This window comes from Oncorhynchus keta, chromosome 28 (genome assembly GCF_023373465.1).
Source record: "Oncorhynchus keta strain PuntledgeMale-10-30-2019 chromosome 28, Oket_V2, whole genome shotgun sequence".
Lineage (NCBI taxonomy): Eukaryota > Metazoa > Chordata > Actinopteri > Salmoniformes > Salmonidae > Oncorhynchus > Oncorhynchus keta.
This window is the reverse complement of record NC_068448.1, coordinates 2,306,799-2,329,259: the sequence shown is the minus strand read 5'-3', so window position 1 is coordinate 2,329,259 and position 22,461 is coordinate 2,306,799. Positions and strand designations below refer to the sequence as shown.

The window sequence follows — 22,461 nt, the reverse complement described above, 5'->3', positions numbered from 1 at the left end:
AAACCATTTAAAGGCAATGCTACCAAATACTAATTGAGTGTATGTAAACTTCTGACCCACTGGGAATGTGATGAAAGAAATAAAAGCTGAAATAAATCATTCTCTCTACTATTATTCTGACATTTCACATTCTTAAAATAAAGTGGTGATCCCAACTGACCTAAAACAGGGGAAATTGTACTTGGATTAAATGTCAGGAATTGTGAAAAAGTGAGTAAATGTATTTGGCGAAGGTGTATGTAAACTTCCGACGACACAGGGATTCATGGACAAAGTTCACGTGTTGTCTGACATCATGTTACTGACGGTGTTTCATGTGTTTTATGGTATTTTATTGCCCGAAGTCAACATTACATCTTTTTCTTCTTAGCCAAGTATTGCAATGGAGTTTAGGAATTATGTGACAAATTAAAACCTGCCAATGAGACATTTAAAATGGATATCCTATTCATTTTACAGCATAAATGGTTGGGTGTGATGGCCTACTTCCAGATATTGGTTCATCCATATTTGTTTTAGAATAGGCCTCTTTTTCAAGATCTAAAATCAGTTTGTTCCTCGTCAGTTTTGGCCGTCTTTTCTGATAGCTACATTGAGGGGAAATGTACGGACTATGACGGCGATATGGGGTTGTCTCGCCTAGCTATCTTACGATGAATGCACAAACTGTAAATTCCTCTGGATAACAGCGTCTGCTAAATGACTCAAATGTCAAATCGATTATCATACCAGATAATAATAATCAAATAAATGGTATTAGGTCCGATTCCATTCATGAGCGCGACCCCTCCCCCAATACATATATACTATTCAACAGAGACCGCATTTTGTGACGTTCTCACCGACCCTCAAAGGGATTGCGTAGAAGGGAAAGGGTAGCAATGTTTGACCATGGGGTCGGCTAATTAGTCTTATCAGGGCCTTAGTCTTATTGAGTCGAAAAATGTTCGTGATCCTCTGCCATCATTCTTCACTAAAGGTAACAACATTTATAATATTAAGAGACATTAAGTCCCATGATGCACTGGTCATAGTGCACATAACTCGGTCACCATTCAAAGTTGGACTCGATACAAATTGGCCGATACTTTAATTATTATTATTTAATTTAATTATCTTGCCGATCCGCCGTCCCTTCCCGCTCGTTCTGCACATGCCCAGTTCAACACATTTAGTCCCCTGAAGAAAAAAAAGGAAACGAGAACAGGAAGACGATCGAACGTGATTTCGGCCGCGATGGAAGAAGCTTTACTCTGTGAGTATTTTCAACGAATTTCTGTCCATTTTAGAGGGTTTGTTTACATTTGTTGCAACGTTGCAAATTAGTAACAAAGATTGGCGCTACATCGCTGACCCCCCACACACACAAAAAAAAATCACGAATGGAGTGTTTTTGGAAAAATAATCATTATAACATGAGAATTAGAATAAATAAAGATGTGCAGCGCGTAACATTCTCCTGCAATGAGCAGTTTTTCAGTAGTAGCGCCGAGGGGGAAACACACGGAGCCGTGGACGGAGAACGGAGAGAGGGGGAGTGAGCAGCAGAGGAGGGTCCTACACAACGAGGAAGGGTATATTCATTACGTTGATTCTGCTGCAAAACGTTTTGTATGTGGAACAGAAACGTTACTTCAAACGTTCTTGAGTTCCGTTTTGTTCTCAAAAAAAAGAAGTTGTAGTTCAGTCATGTCGCTTAAAAAAATAAATAAACGTATGGAAGAGGTTGAAGAAACCCAGCACCTTCAGAGACGGCAACTTCGCAGACTATTATTCCGATTGGAATGGCAACGCGTGGAAACCATACCATTTCAAAGTGAACTACAACTTCCGTTTAAGTACCCAACAGTTTTTACGTTACGTCGAAAAATCGGGTTTCACAAACGTAAACGTTATGCAACAGAATCGGTGTAATGAATACATCCCCTGTTGTTGGGAGTCACATGGATCCGACGACCAGGCTGAATCATGGCGGATGGAACATGAAAGTGTTTTTTTGTGTGTGTGTGTGTTTTTTATTGTTGTTGCTACAGTACTTCGATGCGCGCCTACCCATGTTAATGACTAGCAACAACCAAGCCATGTCTTATCTTGGTAGATAACAGCTTTGTGGGTCACTAAGCTATGTATCATACGTGTTGGTAATGTTCATCAAAACAACACTACAATCAGATGAAGTTGTAGCGATTTCATTGCTGCAGTTCGAAACAGCTGGCCGTGCTACTCGCTAACTACAGTGTGTGTTGAGTTTGTCAAGGCAAAATACTGTAACAAGAACTAACAAGAACTTGGTAGATGGCCCATTCATCAACTACAGGTTGATAAGGAGATCTGACACCAGTCAGTGTTAAATAGCCCACCAGATAATATTATTACAATAACCCGAACACATTTTCATGATGATATTGAGGTTTTTCTCAGTTCTATTTATATTTTTGACATCTTAGCAGACACTTTTCCAGAGGGACCTAGTGCATTCCTATGCACTCTTGTATTCAAGGGGCTGTGCTTCATTGTGATTTGAGCACAGTGCTGCAGTCATTGATGCAGTGTTTCCCCTATACCCCACCTTACTAGCACTGTGTTTAAAGCTTGATGATGTGTGGTTCCTTGTGAGTTTTGTAGTTTAATTAGTCAATATGACTAATTGATTAATTTAAGCCGCCAGGTGATTGGTTGGATTTAAAACTCGGGCAAGGTTTAAACTTCCAAGAGCAACCCCAAAGGCCTGTAAATATTCTAACTCTGCAGGTGTAGGCTTAATAATTTAGGTATTACACCCCCCCCCCCCTGGTAATTATTTTCTAATAAGCTTGTTTATAAATGATCCATTAGGCCTTTTTTCCACTCATGTTCTGTTATCTTGGAACGTGGTGTCAGCATTACGTTATTATGCTGCTGCATTTCTGCAGACAAGTGTTTTTTGTTTTGTTCTGCCGGCCCACCCTCGATCAGTGCGCTGTGATCACCATGGCAACCACATATTTTTTTTTTCTTTCTTCTTCTTCTTCTTCTTCTCCGGTGCTAAACATATCGCCAAGGCACCAGCGTGTAGCCTTGGAAACCCACATGGGTGAACGCCAAGCTCCAGATTGATGGTTTCAATCGAGCCAATGTCCATGGTTTCTTGTTGTTTCTATGTTACGTATGTATGCCTTGCATGTTAGTTCACAGTAAATTACATGTTTGGTCCTAGCAATCGTTGTCAATGGTTGAGACTTTTGAATTAACATTTTGAATGTAGGTTATATATTGATAATTTCAGAACTGTCCATTTGTTACCTCGTTCTTTCTATGTTATGACAAATAATGATACCGACTGACATTTTTTCCTTTATTTCAGAGTTTCCCAAACATCAGCTGACCCCACCCAAACCCCTTACCACCACAAATGCCAGGATGAAGAGACTAGAGACTTTGTGCATAGACCTTCATATGTCGTAAGGCTACAGGCGAGAACAGAGGAGCACCTGTGTTTGCTGTGAGTCAGTAACGTTACTGAACATGGATGATAAACAGTGAGTAGGCTTAACTAGATTACATTCGACCCGACATGGACAGGAAGCGCCCTAAACTGCTCATCCTAAGGAGAGACGCAGTAGAGGGTAGGATGGTGGCACGACACATTGCTCTGGAGGAGGACACACCCCTGAGCCACGCGGCCAATCAGGCTCCGGACCTCGGAGAGGGAGCCAATCAGGGAGACCAGGCCGGGGCTGAAGAAGAGGTGAGTGAGGGGTGTTTTCAGTGATCTGAAAGACGGTTTTGAACATTGCAGAAAGAAAACAGACAGAGCTCACTCCAGTCCTTATTTTATCCAACAGACAATTGTAACTTTAAAGAAAAGTATTATATATTAACATATGCCATTTAGCAGACACTTTTATCCTAAGCACTTTACAGTCATTTACATAGAAATTACATTGTATACATTTTACACTCTTGGCACCATAATTTCAGTTTATTCAGCTATAGCAGGTCTTTAAAAAAAAAAAACGTCATCAAATTATTCCCATGTACCTGCAACAAGCCAATTTTTTTTAATATATATTTTTTAAGCTATGCTAGCATTTTTTCCTATTTTGAGAGAATCATATTTGTTCTAAACCCCATTTCTATCTGAATGTTCTGTGGCATTACATCCTCCTGAACAGTGACTAGAGTTGACACCATTTCTATCTGAATGTTCTGTAACGCGACAGACCCGTGGTGAAGAGGTGCTGATCCAGCTGGAGAGCGACATGCTCCCTCTAGGAGCAGAGGTCCAGATGCACACGGTCTCCAGTGAACGACTAGTTTTGGCCCAAGGGGCAAGGGAAGGAGGGAGGTGTCTGGATGGGCCGCCTGGAGCCTGGTCTGAGCCCCTGGGGGAGGACGACATTGACGATGGGGAAGAGATGGAGGAGCGTGATAATGAACAGAGGTATGGAATTTAATTTCTTCACTCACACTTGATCTTCCTGGTAACTGATTTAGCTGATAGTGGCTAGTTGTAATGACTGAATTCTGGTTGTTTTCCCCACTAAATTCTCTGGCTTTTAGAGCGTCTACTATATGACTGAAATGTAAAATGGTCATCGTTTTAATTATTTATTATATTATTACATTTGTTAGTGTCTGCATTCTGCAACTTTCTTTTGGTTTTTAAGAACAGTTGTCTCATTAACCGAGCATACCATGTGAAAAGGGATGAATGTCTCATTAACCGAGCATACCATGTGAAAAGGGATGAATGTCTCATTAACCGAGCATACCATGTGAAAAGGGATGAATGTCTCATTAACCGAGCATACCATGTGAAAAGGGATGAATGTCTCATTAACCGAGCATACCATGTGAAAAGGGATGAATGTCTCATTAACCGAGCATACCATGTGAAAAGGGATGAATGTCTCATTAACCGAGCATACCATGTGAAAAGGGATGAATGTCTCATTAACCGACAGCTTGTTACTTTTTCTGTTCAAATAAAAAGGGATGGATGTCTCTTAGCAGAGCTTGGCCCTGTGATATTTTTTTACCTTTATTTAACTCGGCAAGTCAGTTCAGAACAAATTCTTATTTTCAACGACAGTCTAGGAACAGTGGGTTAACTGCCTGTTCAAGGGCAGAACGACAGATTTGTACCATGTCAGCTCGGGGGTTTGAACTTGCAACCTTCCGGTTACTAGTCGAATGCTCTAACCACTAGGCTACCTTGCCGCCCCAGGTGTACTGGTACATCAAGCTGTCTCACTACAGAAACAGGAGATAGACTAGTGGGTTGTTCTGGCTCAGACATACGTTATCCTTTGTCCAGACCGGCTCCTAAGCGCAGGTGGAGGTGGAAGGTTCCGGTACAGGCTGACGACGACTGGGAAGATTGCTCCTCTTTAGGACCGGGCTGGAAGCGCAGAGTGGTGTTCCGACGCTCAACCACCCTGCCCGCTAAGAGGAAGTGGGACACATACTACTGCAGTCCTTGTGGGGACCGCATGAGGAGCAAGGTGAACACTCCTAAATACTTCTACAGAGAGACAGGGTAGCGGTCCGGTATGAATTAACGTTTGAAGTGGATTTAACAGGTGACCTCAATAAAGGGATCATAGCTTTCACCTGGATTCACCTGGATTCACCTGGTCAGTCTATGTCGTAGAAAGAGAACGTGTTCATCATGTGGTAAAGAGTCCTGAACGCTGATTGGCTGAAAGCCGTGGTATATCAGATCGTATACCAAGGGTATGACAAAAACCATGTCTTTTTTTTTTTTTACTGTTCTACTTGGTAACCAGTTTATAACAGCAATAAGGCACCTCAGGGGGTCTGTGATATATGGCAAATATACCACGGCTAAGTGATGTTCTTATCGCACGACTCTACGCAGAGTGCATGGACGCTCCCATTAGCTGTGGTATATTGGCCATATACCACAAACCCCCAAGGTGCCTAATTGCTATTACAAACTGTCTACCAATTTTAATAAATGTTTTTTTTCTTCCATACCCGTGTTATGAAAGGCTGATATACCACGGCTGTCAGCCAATCAGCATTCAGGACTCGAACCACCTAGTGTATATTTAGCTAGGTGTTACTGTACTGTTGGAGCTAGAAACACAAGCATTTAGCTAGGTGTTACTGTACTGTTGGAGCTAGAAACACAAGCATTTAGCTAGGTATTACTGTACTGTTGGAGCTAGAAACACAAGCATTTAGCTAGGTATTACTGTACTGTTGGAGCTAGAAACACAAGCATTTAGCTAGGTATTACTGTACTGTTGGAGCTAGAAACACAAGCATTTAGCTAGGTATTACTGTACTGTTGGAGCTAGAAACACAAGCATTTAGCTAGGTGTTACTGTACTGTTGGAGCTAGAAACACAAGCATTTAGCTACACCTGCGTAACGTTACAAACTGTGTATAGAAACACAAGCATTTAGCTGATTACTTAAACTCCTTTAAAAACCTGCATTTAGGTATGGTACTGGTATGGTGATACTGGTATGGTGAAACACAAGTATGGTGATTACTGTACTACTGGTATGGAGATAGAAACACAAGCAACACTGGTATTTAGATACTGGTATGGTGACTGGTATGGTGATACTGGTATGGAAATACAAGTATTTAGCTAGGTATTACTGATACTGTTGGAGCTACTGGTATGGTGCATTTAGTATGGTGATACTGGTATGGAGATACTGGTAAACACTGGCATTTAATACTAGGTATGGAGATACTGTATGGTGGACTGCTATGGAACACTGGTATTTAGATACTGGTATGGACTGATACTGGTATGGTGATACTGGTATGGTGATACTGGTATGGTGATACTGGTATGGAGATACTGGTATGGAGATACTGGTATGGTGATACTGGTATGGAGATACTGGTATGGTGATACTGGTATGGAGATACTGGTATGGAGATACTGGTATGGAGATACTGGTATGGAGATACTGGTATGGTGATACTGGTATGGAGATACTGGTATGGTGATACTGGTATGGAGATACTGGTATGGTGATACTGGTATGGTGATACTGGTATGGAGATACTGGTATGGAGATACTGGTATGGTGATACTGGTATGGAGATACTGGTATGGTGATACTGGTATGGTGATACTGGTATGGAGATACTGGTATGGTGATACTGGTATGGAGATACTGGTATGGCCCGTGATACTGGTATGGTGATACTGGTATGGTGATACTGGTATGGAGATACTGGTATGGAGATACTGGTATGGAGATACTGGTATGGTGATACTGGTATGGAGATACTGGTATGGAGATACTGGTATGGTGATACTGGTATGGAGATACTGGTATGGCCCATGATACTGGTATGGTGATACTGGTATGGAGATACTGGTATGGTGATACTGGTATGGTGATACTGGTATGGAGATACTGGTATGGCCCATGATACTAAGGTATGGAGATACTGGTATGGAGATACTGGTATGGTGAAATACTGGTATGGTGATACTGGTATGGAGATACTGGTATGGTGATACTGGTATGGAGATACTGGTATGGTGATACTGGTATGGAGATACTGGTATGGAGATACTGGTATGGTGATACTGGTATGGTGATACTGGTATGGCCCGTGATACTGGTATGGAGATACTGGTATGGAGATACTGGTATGGTGATACTGGTATGGTGATACTGGTATGGCCCGTGATACTGGTATGGAGATACTGGTATGGTGATACTGGTATGGAGATACTGGTATGGTGATACTGGTATGGAGATACTGGTATGGAGATACTGGTATGGTGATACTGGTATGGTGATACTGGTATGGAGATACTGGTATGGCCCGTGATACTGGTATGGCCCGTGATACTGGTATGGAGATACTGGTATGGAGATACTGGTATGGAGATGCTGGTATGGAGATACTGGTATGGAGATACTGGTATGGTGATACTGGTATGGAGATACTGGTATGGAGATACTGGTATGGAGATACTGGTATGGTGATACTGGTATGGAGATACTGGTATGGAGATACTGGTATGGTGATACTGGTATGGCCCATAATACTGGTATGGTGATACTGGTATGGAGATACTGGTATGGCCCATAATACTGGTATGGTGATACTGGTATGGTGATACTGGTATGGCCCATAATACTGGTATGGTGATACTGGTATGGAGATACTGGTATGGTGATGCTGGTATGGAGATACTGGTATGGAGATACTGGTATGGAGATACTGGTATGGTGATACTGGTATGGCCCGTGATACTGGTATGGAGATACTGGTATGGAGATACTGGTATGGAGATACTGGTATGGAGATACTGGTATGGCCCGTGATACTGGTATGGAGATACTGGTATGGCCCGAGATACTGGTATGGAGATACTGGTATGGTGAAATACTGGTATGGTGATACTGGTATGGAGATACTGGTATGGTGATACTGGTATGGAGATACTGGTATGGAGATACTGGTATGGCCCGTGATACTGGTATGGCCCGTGATACTGGTATGGCCCGTGATACTGGTATGGCCCGTGATACTGGTATGGTGATACTGGTATGGAGATACTGGTATGGCCCGTGATACTGGTATGGCCCGTGATACTGGTATGGAGATACTGGTGATACTGGTATGGCCCGATACTGGTATGGTGATACTGGTATGGTGATACTGGTATGGAGATACTGGTATGGTGATACTGGTATGGTGATACTGGTATGGAGATACTGGTATGGTGATACTGGTATGGAGATACTGGTATGTCCCATGATACTAAGGAGTGGGGTGATACTGGTATTGTAGGCTGCATGTGAATGATCTGTATGTGATGTTTTACATTGATGCTAAATAACGTTGTCTTGCCTTGGATGGTCAATAAAGTTATATTCTATATTCTAAGGTTGAACTGACCAAATACCTCCGTGGTGGCATGGACCTCTCTCGTTTTGACTTCCAGTCAGGACTCTTCTTGGATGAGAAGAGCAGGTTGAAGGTAAAAACGCTTCCTTACTTCCTGGTGCCATTATTATTCCTGGTGCCATTATTATTCCTGGTGCCGCCATTATTATTCCCGGGGGCCTTACTTCCTGGTGCCATTATTATTCCCGGGGGCCTCACTTCCTGGTGCCATTATTATTTCTGGTGCCATTATTATTCCTGGTGCCATTATTATTCCTGGTGCCATGGGTCTTATTCATTAGTGAATAAGGAAGAACCGTCCCCGTTTTCAGCCCGCTTGCTTCTGATTGGTTCCTAGTGATCGACCCTGGTTTCCACCTCCGATATTGCTGTGTATGTACACAGTAGTTATGTAAAAAAAATAAAATATTTAGGTTTATTTCCTCACCACAGCATTTGAACCACTTGGAGGAAGTTCACTCCTCTAGTACGAGCACCTCCAGGACAGGCACTCCAGACCTGGACCGGAACCACACCCCCGATGGCTTCCCTGGAACTCCCCAGCGCACACCACAGAGTCAGGCCAGCTTCCCGCACATCACACAGTCCCCCACTGCTGTTATCCACAACAGCCTCCCCACCACCCCTAAGCCATCCCTGGCCAGTGGCTCCCCCTCTCTCCGTCTGGAGCAGATCTCCCCACAGAGACTCAGTGCCATGGCCTCTTCAAGCCGAGACGCGGTAATCCCTCATCTGTCTCAGTCTCTCCTGCCTCTCAGCCCGACCAACAACCAGCTCCTTCAGTCAGGACTACAACCACCTAGCCCAACCAAGAATCCGCTCTCTCAATTAGGACTACAAACCCCAGAGAGGCACAGGAAGGTAGTAGTGATCCATAGGCCGGATGTGGATCTGGACCCAATCACCTCCCCTCCCCCTCAGCACCGTTCCCTGGTAACCCAGTGGACCCAACAGTGGAGTGGATCTAATATTGTGCTGAATGGACACAGAGAAATGGACACAGAGAAACCAACTTGTACAGGTAGACGTGGACAGGCAGAGTCAGTGGAAGTAACGTCCCTTAGGCCAGGCTCCTACGGTGAGAGGATTCAGCAGATGAAAACAGCCAATGACAAAGATGGTGAGTCCTTTTTTTATTTTTTATATTTTTTTTCTCTCCTTTTGTATTCAACAAGCCAGTAACACTGGTTTATCTTTCTCAGAGGGCTAGACGACAAAACAGGATCAAGGAGTTAGCCAGCCAGCTTCCCTGAATATTCTGAACAGAGTGGCTGCAGATCAGACTTTTCCCAGGTCCCCCACCCCCCTCAAAAAAAACCCTGAAGATTCTGAACAGAGTGGCTGCAGATCAAACTTTTCCCAGATCCCCCACCCCCCTCAAAAAAAACCTAAAGATTCTGAACAGAGTGGCTGCAGATCAGACTTTTCCCAGATCCCCCACCCCCCTCAAAAAAAAACCTAAAGATTCTGAACAGAGTGGCTGCAGATCAGACTTTTCCCAGATCCCCCACCCCCCTCAAAAAAAAAACCCTAAAGATTCTGAACAGAGTGGCTGCAGATCAGACTTTTCCCAGATCCCCCACCCCCCTCAAAAAAACCCTGAATATTCTGAACAGAGTGGCTGCAGATCAGACTTTTCCCAGATCCCCCACCCCCCTCAAAAAAAAAACTAAAGATTCTGAACAGAGTGGCTGCAGATCAGACTTTTCCCAGATCCCCCACCCCCCTCAAAAAAAAACCTAAAGATTCCGAAGCTTCTGCACACGTGTTGCTTCTGTACTTTAGGCAGTAGAGGGCTACTCTGGTGAATGGTGCTCGTTTTAATAAAGTTATATAGAAGCTGAGATCACATAAGGATAGGCTTCTAGGTAACAGAGTGAATATAATAGCACAGTATAACTGTCAGGCACAAAACAAAAAACACACAACAGCGCGTCCCACTATGCATAATACACAGGTAGGCTATGCTACGGTCTGTTAGCAACGCAGCTCTAAAATTCATTCAGGTAGGCTATGCTACGGTATGTTAGCAACGTAGCTCTAAAATTCATTCAGGTAGGCTATGCTACGGTATGTTAGCAACGTAGCTCTAAAATTCATTCAGGTAGGCTATGCTACGGTCTGTTAGCAACGCAGCTCTGAAATTAATTCAGGTAGGCTATGCTACGTTATGTTAGCAACGTAGCTCTAAAATTCATTCAGGTAGGCTATGCTACGGTCTGTTAGCAACGTAGCTCTAAAATTCATTCAGGTAGGCTATGCTACGGTCTGTTAGCAACGTAGCTCTAAAATTCATTCAGGTAGGCTATGCTACGTTATGTTAGCAACGTAGCTCTAAAATTCATTCAGGTAGGCTATGCTACGGTCTGTTAGCAACGTAGCTCTAAAATTCATTCAGGTAGGCTATGCTACGGTCTGTTAGCAACGTAGCTCTAAAATTCATTCAGGTAGGCTATGCTACGGTCTGTTAGCAATGTAGCTCTAAAATTAATTCAGGTAGGCTATGCTACGGTCTGTTAGCAACGTAGCTCTTAAATTAATTCAGGTAGGCTATGCTACGGTCTGTTAGCAACGTAGCTCTAAAATTAATTCAGGTAGGCTATGCTACGGTCTGTTAGCAACGTAGCTCTAAAATTCATTCAGGGAAGCTATGCTACGGTCTGTTAGCAACGTAGCGCTAATGAGTTTCGAGAACGTAAAATGTAAATGAGAACCAATCCGTTACCCAACAAAATAACATATTTTATTTAGCCTAATTGTTTTTATGACTACAGACAGTAGGCTATTATTCCTATTTTTCCTACGTTTTCATTTAAATTGTCTGCATGTCTATTCAACATTTTGGCTCAAAAACAAACGAACGCATGCATGCAATGAGGCACATTTTGACAACTCAAATCGCATTTTAAAGAGCCTTCTAATATTAGACAACCACACAGCCGTCCGTAGGTTTATCCTTTAGAACCAGGTTAGAGGAAATGAACAAGATTCATAAGTATTCTTTCACAGTAGCTGTCCTCGTGTTCTTTCACAGTAGCTGGCCTCGTGTTCTCTCACAGTAGCTGGCCTCGTGTTCTCTCACAGTAGCTGGCCTCGTGTTCTCTCACAGTAGCTGGCCTCGTGTTCTCTCACAGTAACTGGCCTCGTGTTCTTTCACAGTAGCTGGCCTCGTGTTCTCTCACAGTAGCTGGCCTCGTGTTCTCTCACAGTAGCTGGCCTCGTGTTCTTTCACAGTAGCTGGCCTCGTGTTCTTTCACAGTAGCTGGCCTCGTGTTCTTTCACAGTAGCTGGCCTCGTGTTCTCTCACAGTAGCTGGCCTCGTGTTCTCTCACAGTAGCTGGCCTCGTGTTCTTTCACAGTAGCTGGCCTCGTGTTCTTTCACAGTAGCTGGCCTCGTGTTCTTTCACAGTAGCTGGCCTCGTGTTATCTGCAGTTTTGAGCTGCACTGTCCCACTCTGTGGTGGATAACATCCACTCTTCTTTACGTAGTAATGAGCTGGAAAGCACAAGTATCCTATTTTTCGAAAATCATCAGTCCACATGTCAAGTGTAATTGCGCCATTTTGTATTTACCCAAGTTCTCTCTCAACTCTGGGACTACCCCCCAGCTGATGTTTTTTTGCCTGATGCAGGACTCTAGTGCGATAGGAGAGAGAGACTGACTGAAACATTCACACCTCCAGTAATTTTACAAAAGGATAGTCTGATAGCTCGGCTAGGTGTGGAAAATCCCCCAATTTTGTGCCACAGTTCAGGCTACTGATAGATGCTGCGGTCAGTCAGAGTTGAGTCCTATTGTAAAGTGTAGAGGTTAAAGGTAAAAAAAAAGACAAACTTCAAATCAAACTTTATTTGTCACATGTGCTGAATACAACAGGTACATCTTACCGTGACATGCTAACTTACAAATGAATCACTCAGCTGTTCCTGCTTCTCTTTTTTAATTTATTTATATATATTTTTTTACCTTTATTTAACTAGGCAAGTCAGTTAAGAACAAATTCTTATTTTCAATGACGGCCTAGGAACAGTGGGTTAACTGCCTGTTCAGGGGCAGAACGACAGATTTGTACCTTGTCAGCTCGGGGGTTTGAACTCTCAACCTTCCGGTTACTAGTCCAACGCTGACTATTTTGAGTGTTTTGTTTAATATCCTACTGATTCTGTGATCACCAAGCCTCACGCAACCGGAAACAGTCGGATAAAACAATTTCTCAAATCCGTCTGTTTTTGCAACTTTGCTGCGCTCTATTATAAAGGCTTTACAAATGTTTTTCATTAGAACAGACTCACTGGTATTACTTATTTAGTGTTTACGCTGTTCCAAACAGTCAGATACATTATATTGTAGTCTTAACAGCACCTGTTTGTCGTGCAACAGTGTCTCTTGCACTTTTGACAATGATTTGACATGAGGCCTAATTCACATAATATTTTCTAAAATATTTATATCCACTAATACATAATCACACCCCCCTCCCCCCTCCTTTTTGATAATTTAATTAACTATATCGTGTTATCCCTTTTGGAGCGCATACAAACGCGATTTGGAGTCGTTGAACAGGAGAGACAAAATGTATTACATTTGAATGAACCGAATGATGAGGATGAAGAAGAAGGTGAATGAATTTAGAACAATAGTGTAAGAATTGCTCTTCTTCTCTCCTGTGTGCGCACCTACTCAGTTTGCTGAGGCAATAGATAATCTTTCGGCGAGATGACAGAATAAGTTAAAATATGGTGGTGAGAGGAAGCCCAGTGGGAGAAGATGGAGCGAGATGGATTTTGGCCGACATTCTGCTAATTTTCTCATTTATGAGATCAAAACAGTTTTCTGTTTTCAAAACTAGAATCTGTTACGAACAGCGTGCACTAAGTTTTGTAGACTTTGCTAACATTTAAAAACAATGGTGTTCATAAGGAGTGAAGGGACTTATTGAGTTACTGCCACTTCAGAGTAGGCGTTCCCTAATGGAAATATGGAAATGCATGAGAGAACGGACCAATAGCCTGTCTCCAGCTCGTGTTTGGCTCTGCCCACTATAATACATTTTCACCCATTGGAAACGACAGGCTGTGGTCTATCTTGGGTTAATTATGCGAATGTAAAAAAAATATTTAAAAAATAACCCACCTCTAGCTTGTTAGGGCTAGTGGTTCCGCTAGCGGGCATCTGCTGAAAAGGCAGAGCAGGAAATTCAAATATTTTTTTGAAATATTTAACTTTCATACATTCACAAGTGCAATACACCAAATTAAAGCTTAACTTCTTGTTAATCTACCCATCATGTCTGATTACAAAAAGGTTTTACTGCGAAAGCACACCATATGATTATGTTAGGTCAGAGCCTAGTCTCAAAAAACACACAGCCATTTTCCAGCCAAAGAGAGGGGTCACAAAAAGCAGAAATAGAGAGAAAATTAATCACTAACCTTTGATGATCTTCATCAGATGACACTCATAGGACTTCATGTTACACAATACATGTATGTTCGATAAAGTTCATATTTATATTCAAAAACCTCAGTTTACATTGGCGCTTTATGGTCAGTAATGTTGTGCCTCGAAAACATCCGACAATTTTGTCTGGCTTGCCATTCCAAATATAATTTAATATTTATTTGTTCAAATAGCAGGTTGCTAGGTGTAGGCAAAACCATAAGCAAATAGGTAAACTGTGATATGACTAAAGAGTTAATCAGGGTGATTTTTCCACATATAGACAGGTATTTTCCTTTCCCTGATAGCAAAGATCTATTTTTGCTAACTTTATATAAAAATGTATTGGAGTGAGAATTTCTTTCGGGATATGTATACCGAGTATGTCCACATCCCCGTCAGACCATTTTATTGGTAAACTACACGGTAATGTAAAATTAGATTTTTTGTTTGTTTGTGATATAGTAATATAGTACACTTGGTTTTAATCCAGAGATGTTAGCAAAAGTATCTAGATCCTCTAAGAGGCTGTGGAGGGATTCTAATTGTTGATTTAAACAAAGACATGAATCATCAGCGTACAATGAAACACTTGTGTTTAAAAGCCACGGATTTCTAATCTCTTAATATTATTGTTGGATCTCATTTTAACAGCTAACATTTCGATGGCAACAATAAATAGATATACCGATAGTGGACAACCTTGTTTATTCCTCTTAACAGTTTAAAACTTTCTGAGATTTAGCCGTTATTTACTATTTTACACCTAAGGTTACTATACATAATTTTAGCCCATTTTATAAGAGATACCCCAACATTGAAACATTGAAATATTATTTATTTAAGTATATATATATATATATTCCCATATATACAGTGCCATGCAGTATTCAGCCTTGAACTTTGACCTTTTTGCCACATTTCAGGCTTCAAACACAAAGATATAAAACTGTATTTTTTTTGTGAAGAATCAACAACAAGTGGGACACAATCATGAAGTGGAACGACATTTATTGGATATTTCAAACTTTTTTAACAAATCAAAAACTGAAAAATTGGGCGTGCAAAATTATTCCAGGCACTGTATATATGCCATCAAAAATAAATGTATATATTTGAAAAAATCCTGTATATCTTATTTTCCATAATTAGCTATTACTATTTGTGGTAATGTAGGCAAGTTATGCAAAGGATTTTACCTTTCGCCATGACCAAAGTTACATCATTGCAAGCAATTATTATATTAGCAAACAATTATTGTGAATCATCCTATATTGTCCCTAACATCTTTTACTCCTTCGCAACAGTTGTGGGATACACCCACACACACTCAACCCTTTCCCCCACACAACCATAGACTCACATTCTCACATTCTCAACAGTTGTGGGATACACACACACTCATACACACTCAACCCCTTTCCCCCACAACAACCATAGACTCACATTCTCAACAGTTGCACCATCCCAGAGCCCAACTCAAGAAAAGTCTTGATTTACGAATGCATATACAGTTGCAGCTGTATGAGAAGGCCTGCAAAACTGTGCAAAAACATGGACAGAAAGGGGGGAGATTTGATTAACCATTGTGATGTCCTAGATGAGGGAGGTCAGATATACAGTGGGGCAAAAAAGTATTTAGTCAGCCACCAATTGTGCAAGTTCTCCCACTTAAAAAGATGAGAGAGGCCTGTAATTGTCATCATAGGTACACTTCAACTATGACAGACAAAATGAGGGGGAAAAAAATCCAGAAAATCACATTGTAGGATTTTTTTAGTTTATTTGCAAATTATGGTGGAAAATAAGTATTTGGTCACCTACACACAAGCAAGATTTCAGGCTCTCACAGACCTGTAACTTCTTCTTTAAGAGGCTCCTCTATCCTCCACTCGTTACCCGTTCGTTTTTTGCCCCACTGTACCCCCTTCCCCTGAAACACCCACAACACGGTCCCCCGCCCGTATTGACCATATTCCCAAGCATCTCCATGCAGTCAGACTTTCGATTTTGTGCCACCAGGGCCACAATAATATACCCCCTCTCTGAATGTCCGAGTGTGACCCCCTCCCCATGAGTTACTGCAGCTAGTGTTGCCAGCACTGCCACTGCCTGGGTGGGGGCACCCCACCGGAATCCCCACCGGCTTGTTACAAGGACGTCAAGGTTCTCATTAGCAGCTTTGAGAATGTCCTTGTGTATCATGCTCTCCCTTTTAGGGGGCTTTGGCTTTGTAGGACCAACCCTGCCAAGCAGGCTCAGAATCTTGAGGGGGCAGTGCTGCTCTAGGACTCTGACCACATTTTGGCTGCATACAGACCGCTTCCAGCAGGCCCAGGAAACAGTTAGGGACTTCTCCTTAGCATCTGGGTCATTCAGGTGGGGGTCGGGTTGTGAACCGTTCCATCAATATAGGATCATAAATAAATTAGATGTATAATTTTTTTATTTATAATTTTTCCGTATTTTATCGAACGGGCAGCAACCCGAAGTCTAAATATTGCCATTACAAATTATGTCATAATTATGTAAAATTCTGGCAAATTAATTCATCTTTGTTAAGAAGAAATGGTCTTTACACAGTTCGCAACGAGCCAGACGGCCCAAAATTCTGCCAAAATGCTGGCTCTGCTTGCGCAGAACGCAAGAGAAGTGACACAATTTCCCTAGTTAAAATATATTCATGTTAGCAGGCAATATTAACTAAATATGCAGGTTTAATTGTTTTTACTTGTGTATTGATTTTAAGAAAGGCATTGATATTTATGGGTAGGTACGTATTGGTGCAACGACAGTCATTTTTTTCACGAATACACATGTTAAATCCCCCGTTTGGCAAAGTAGGCTATGAGTCAATGATAAATTAACAGGCACCGAATTGATTATATGCAACGCAGGACAAGCTAGATAAACTAGTAATATCATCAACCATGTGTAGTTAACTGGTGATTATGTTAAGATTGATTGTTTTTTTTTAGAAGATAAGTTTAATGCTAGCTAGCACCTTACCTTGGCTCCTTGCTGCACTCGCGTAACAGGTGGTCAGTCTGCCACGCAGTCTCCTCGTGGAGTGCAATGTAATCGGCCATAATCGGCGTCCAAAAATGACAACTTGAAATTGGCCCTAATTAATCGGCCATGCCGATTAATCGGTCGTCCTGTAGTCTAAAGGGTTTCAGGTAGATATAGAACTCAGTTATACCGTGTTTAACACGGAACCCAAACCGACTGCGTGCATGCGCCATCGTGCATATATGTATTTTGTCCCCCCACACCAAACGCGATCACGACACGCAGGTTAATATATCAAAACAAACTCTGAACCAATTACATTAATTTGGGGACAGGTTGAAAAGCATTAAACATTTATGGCAATTTAGCCATAGCCACTAGCTTGCACTTGCAGTCACCTCACCTCCTTCCAGGCTTTTTCTTCTCTTGACTTTATATTGTGATTGGCAACTTTCATAAATGAGGTGCATTACTGCCACCGACATTGTTCGTTTTTCAGTCACCCATGTGGGTATAACCAATGAGGAGATGTCACGTGGGTACCTGCTTCTATAAACCGACGAGGCAGGACTTGCAGCAAGATCTGCGTCACAAATAGAACTGACTTTTATTTTAGTCCTTGGCAACGCAATAATTGAACAATATAGATTTCTACATTTATTTTGCAATGCTCGCGCAAGCAACGCGAGCAGTGTTTTCAGCCTGTAAAGGGTTTCAGGTAGATATCACTTCATCGCCCTAGTGGTCATACATAAGTAATAAGACCATTATTCTACTTTGTTTATTGACGTGTAATTTTAGGATTTTTCTCATTGTTTTAACCTCTTGCTCCTACCTGGCACGCAGGCGTCCCATCTAGAGCTCTGGAAATGCAAATGCGCTCCGCTAAATGCTAATAGTATTAGTTAAAACTCAAACGTTCATTAAAATACACATGCAGGGTATTGAATTAAAGCTACACTCGTTGTGAATCCAGGCAACAAGTCAGATTTTTAAAATGCTTTTCTGGCGAAACCATGAGAAGCTATTATCTGATAGCATGTAACACCCCAAAAGACCCGCAGGGGGACGTAAACAAAAGAATTAGCATATTCGGCGCTACACAAACCGCACAATAAAATATAAAACATTCATTACCTTTGACCATCTTCTTTGTTTGCACTCCTAGATGTCCCATAATCACTATAGGGTATTTTTTCGATTAAATCGGTCCATATATAACCTAGATATCGATCTATGAAGACTGTGTGATAAACGGAAAAAAATAGCGTTTCATAACGTAACGTCAATTTTTAAAATTCAAAAAGTCGACGATAAACTTTCACAAAACACTTCGAAATACTTTTGTAATGCAACTTTAGGTATTAGTACACGTTAATAAGCGATAAAATTCATCAGGAGGCGATGTAAATTCTATAGGTGTCCGTCTCGAAAAAATGTCTGTAGAGAGCTCGACCAAAACATCCGGTCGGAGACCGGAGGGAATCGGTTCCCTTGATTCGGTTTGACCAAGAATCAAAGCTGAATCAAATGACAAGACTCTTAGACATTGTGTGGAAGCTGTAGGCACTGCAACCTCGGCCTCATTTAATTCGGTTCACTTTGAACAATTCCTGGAAGTAGCGCAAGGATATTTATTTCCATTTTCAGTGATCAGGTTTTCCTGCACTTTTCGATGAAACGCACGTTCTGTTATAGTCACAGCCATGATTTAACCAGTTTTATAAATGTCTGAGTGTTTTCTATCCACACATACTAATCATATGCATATACTATATTCCTGGCCTGAGTAGCAGGGCACTGAAATGTTGCGCGATTTTTAACAGAATGTTCGAAAAAGTAGAGGGTCGACTTAACAGGTTAAAGGAAAACCGATAAAATAATGGCAGTTTCAACATCTCTACATGCCGTATCACATTATTCAAGCATGTTAACTTCTGTGCAGCATGAGAGGGGAGCTAACATGATGCAGTCCAGACTCCCAGGCTAGCAGTGACTTAGTGGAGCTAACATGATGCAGCCCAGACTCCCAGGCTAGCAGTGACTTAGTGGAGCTAACATGATGCAGCCCAGACTCCCAGGCTAGCAGTGAGTTAGTGGAGCTAACATGATGCAATCCAGACTCCCAGGCTAGCAGTGAGTTAGTGGAGCTAACATGATGCAGTCCAGACTCCCAGGCTAGCAGTGACTTAGTGGAGCTAACATGATGCAGCCCAGACTCCCAGGCTAGCAGTGAGTTAGTGGAGCTAACATGATGCAGCCCAGACTCCCAGGCTAGCAGTGACTTAGTGGAGCTAACATGATGCAGCCCAGACTCCCAGGCTAGCAGTGAGTTAGTGGAGCTAACATGATGCAATCCAGACTCCCAGGCTAGCAGTGAGTTAGTGGAGCTAACATGATGCAGTCCAGACTCCCAGGCTAGCAGTGACTTAGTAGAGCTAACATGATGCAGTCCAGACTCCCAGGCTAGCAGTGAGTTAGTGGAGCTAACATGATGCAGCCCAGACTCCCAGTACAGGCTAGCAGTGAGTTAGTGGAGCTGACATGATGCAGCCCTAGACTCCCAGTACAGGCTAGCAGTTAGTTAGTAGAGCAGGCATGATGCAGCCCAGACTCCCAGTACAGGCTAGCAGTGAGTTAGTAGAGCTAACATGATGCAGCCCAGACTCCCAGTACAGGCTAGCAGTGAGTTAGTGGAGCTGACATGATACAGCCCAGACTCCCAGTACAGGCTAGCAGTGAGTTAGTGGAGCTGACATGATGCAGTCCAGACTCCCAGGCTAGCAGTGAGTTAGTGGATCTAACATGATGCAGCCCAGACTCCCAGGCTAGCAGTGAGTTAGTGGAGCTAACATGATGCAGCCCAGACTCCCAGTACAGGCTAGCAGTGAGTTAGTGGAGCTAACATGATGCAGTCCAGACTCCCAGTACAGGCTAGCAGTGAGTTAGTGGAGCTAACATGATGCAGTCAGACTCCCAGTACAGGCTAGCAGTGAGTTAGTAGAGCAGGCATGATGCAGTCCAGACTCCCAGTACAGGCTAGCAGTGAGTTAGTAGAGCAGGCATGATGCAGTCCAGACTCCCAGGCTAGCAGTGAGTTAGTGGAGCTAACATGATGCAGTCCAGACTCCCAGTACAGGCTAGCAGTGAGTTAGTGGAGCTAACATGATGCAGTCCAGACTCCCAGTACAGGCTAGCAGTGAGTTAGTAGAGCAGGCATGATGCAGTCCAGACTCCCAGTACAGGCTAGCAGTGAGTTAGTAGAGCAGGCATGATGCAGTCCAGACTCCCAGGCTAGCAGTGACTTAGTGGAGCTAACATGATGCAGTCCAGACTCCCAGGCTAGCAGTGACTTAGTGGAGCTAACATGATGCAGTCCAGACTCCCAGGCTAGCAGTGAGTTAGTGGAGCTAACATGATGCAGTCCAGACTCCCAGGCTAGCAGTGACTTAGTGGAGCTAACATGATGCAGCCCAGACTCCCAGGCTAGCAGTGAGTTAGTGGAGCTAACATGATGCAGTCCAGACTCCCAGGCTAGCAGTGAGTTAGTGGAGCTAACATGATGCAGTCCAGACTCCCAGGCTAGCAGTGAGTTAGTGGAGCTAACATGATGCAGTCCAGACTCCCAGGCTAGCAGTGAGTTAGTGGAACTAACATGATGCAGTCCAGACTCCCAGGCTAGCAGTGAGTTAGTGGAGCTAACATGATGCAGCCCAGACTCCCAGTACAGGCTAGCAGTGCGTTAGTGGAGCTAACATGATGCAGCCCAGACTCCCAGGCTAGCAGTGAGTTAGTGGAGCTAACATGATGCAGTCAGACTCCCAGGCTAGCAGTGAGTTAGTGGAACTAACATGATGCAGTCCAGACTCCCAGGCTAGCAGTGAGTTAGTGGAGCTAACATGATGCAGCCCAGACTCCCAGTACAGGCTAGCAGTGAGTTAGTGGAGCTAACATGATGCAGTCCAGACTCCCAGGCTAGCAGTGAGTTAGTGGAGCTAACATGATGCAGCCCAGACTCCCAGGCTAGCAGTGAGTTAGTGGAGCTAACATGATGCAGTCCAGACTCCCAGGCTAACAGTGAGTTAGTGGAGCTAACATGATGCAGTCCAGACTCCCAGGCTAGTGGAGCAGACCGGCGGATCTATAGTAAGGGGTCTGCTGCACTGATACGCAGCCTTGATCCGTGAGACACATTTTGACAGAAGTACCGAAAGTAACAAATTCTAGTTCCCGTTTTTCATGTTCTAGTATCAACAAAGTACTGACGTTTCGGTATACTGTTAGTGTTCAAATACTGGAGAGTTGAGACCAAATCACGGACGCTGGACAGAGTGGATTTCAGTTGTAACAAAAGGCAGTTTTATTGAGTCAAAAGATATCTTGTCCTGCATTTTAACGTGCACGGACCTAGTTCATACAACTCAGTAGGGAGTCAGGTGAAAAGGGGACTTAGACATTGGTTACAGCAGATTTTATACATGGAGTCTTGTCGTGTTGGTCTTCTGAATGGTCCCGAAGGGTTGGAGGCGGACCTGCTTTAGCCAGAGCAGGAGCCCCATTGGTGCACAGCAGAGTCTTCTGCTCTGGGCACACGACCAGTAGATTGGGGAGTGAGGTGTGTATGTTTATGCAAGAAGGTATTTGTGTTAGGGGATCGTGAGGCAGTATAACTGAGAGGGGGCAGTTTTATGGCTGGGTGTGTGTGTGTTCGTTCCTGTTTGGGCAGGGATACGTGCAATGTCTTGAGTCAGGCGGATTAGTTTGGCCCTGTATAATATATGAGCTATGTGTATGTATGAATATATATATATATATATATAACAATACCGTGCAACACTAGCGTGTGCACATGCTGCTCCAGAGACAGTGCTGTTCTTCCTTCAGACAAGCATGCGTTAAAACTTTGTTCATTTGCACAATGTCTCTCGTTCACATTGGCTTGTAAATATCCAACCTCACAAAAAATATATATATTCTACCTATAGATGTATAACTTTATGAGCTGGATTGCCTGTCTTTGCAATTCGTTTATTTGCCTTAGCATATTTAGCTAGCAGCCGCTATGGAAATTCACTAGCACTTGTACAATTTGTTTTTTATTCTG

General features: G+C 42.8%; 1 protein-coding gene across 7 annotated transcripts in view; it reads left to right on the top strand.

The window, feature by feature from the left end:
* Positions 1–886: 886 nt before the first annotated feature.
* mbd1a (methyl-CpG binding domain protein 1a) overlaps positions 887–22,461 on the top strand; it is a 48,831-nt gene continuing 27,256 nt past the window's right edge. For 2 of the 7 annotated variants that reach the window (XM_052484331.1, XM_052484329.1), the window contains exons 1-7: positions 1,397–1,574; positions 3,344–3,481; positions 3,562–3,727; positions 4,203–4,423; positions 5,300–5,486; positions 8,886–8,978; positions 9,338–10,025. In XM_052484331.1, coding sequence (XP_052340291.1) covers positions 1,465–1,574; positions 3,344–3,481; positions 3,562–3,727; positions 4,203–4,423; positions 5,300–5,486; positions 8,886–8,978; positions 9,338–10,025 — 1,603 coding nt within the window. In that variant the 5' untranslated portion in view covers positions 1,397–1,464. Of the gene's footprint in view, positions 1,256–1,395; positions 1,575–1,598; positions 2,001–3,343; positions 3,728–4,202; positions 4,424–5,299; positions 5,487–8,885; positions 8,979–9,337; positions 10,026–22,461 lie in introns of those variants that run through there. The other 5 variants (XM_052484330.1, XM_052484328.1, XM_052484332.1 and 2 more) reach the window with 4 other exon arrangements.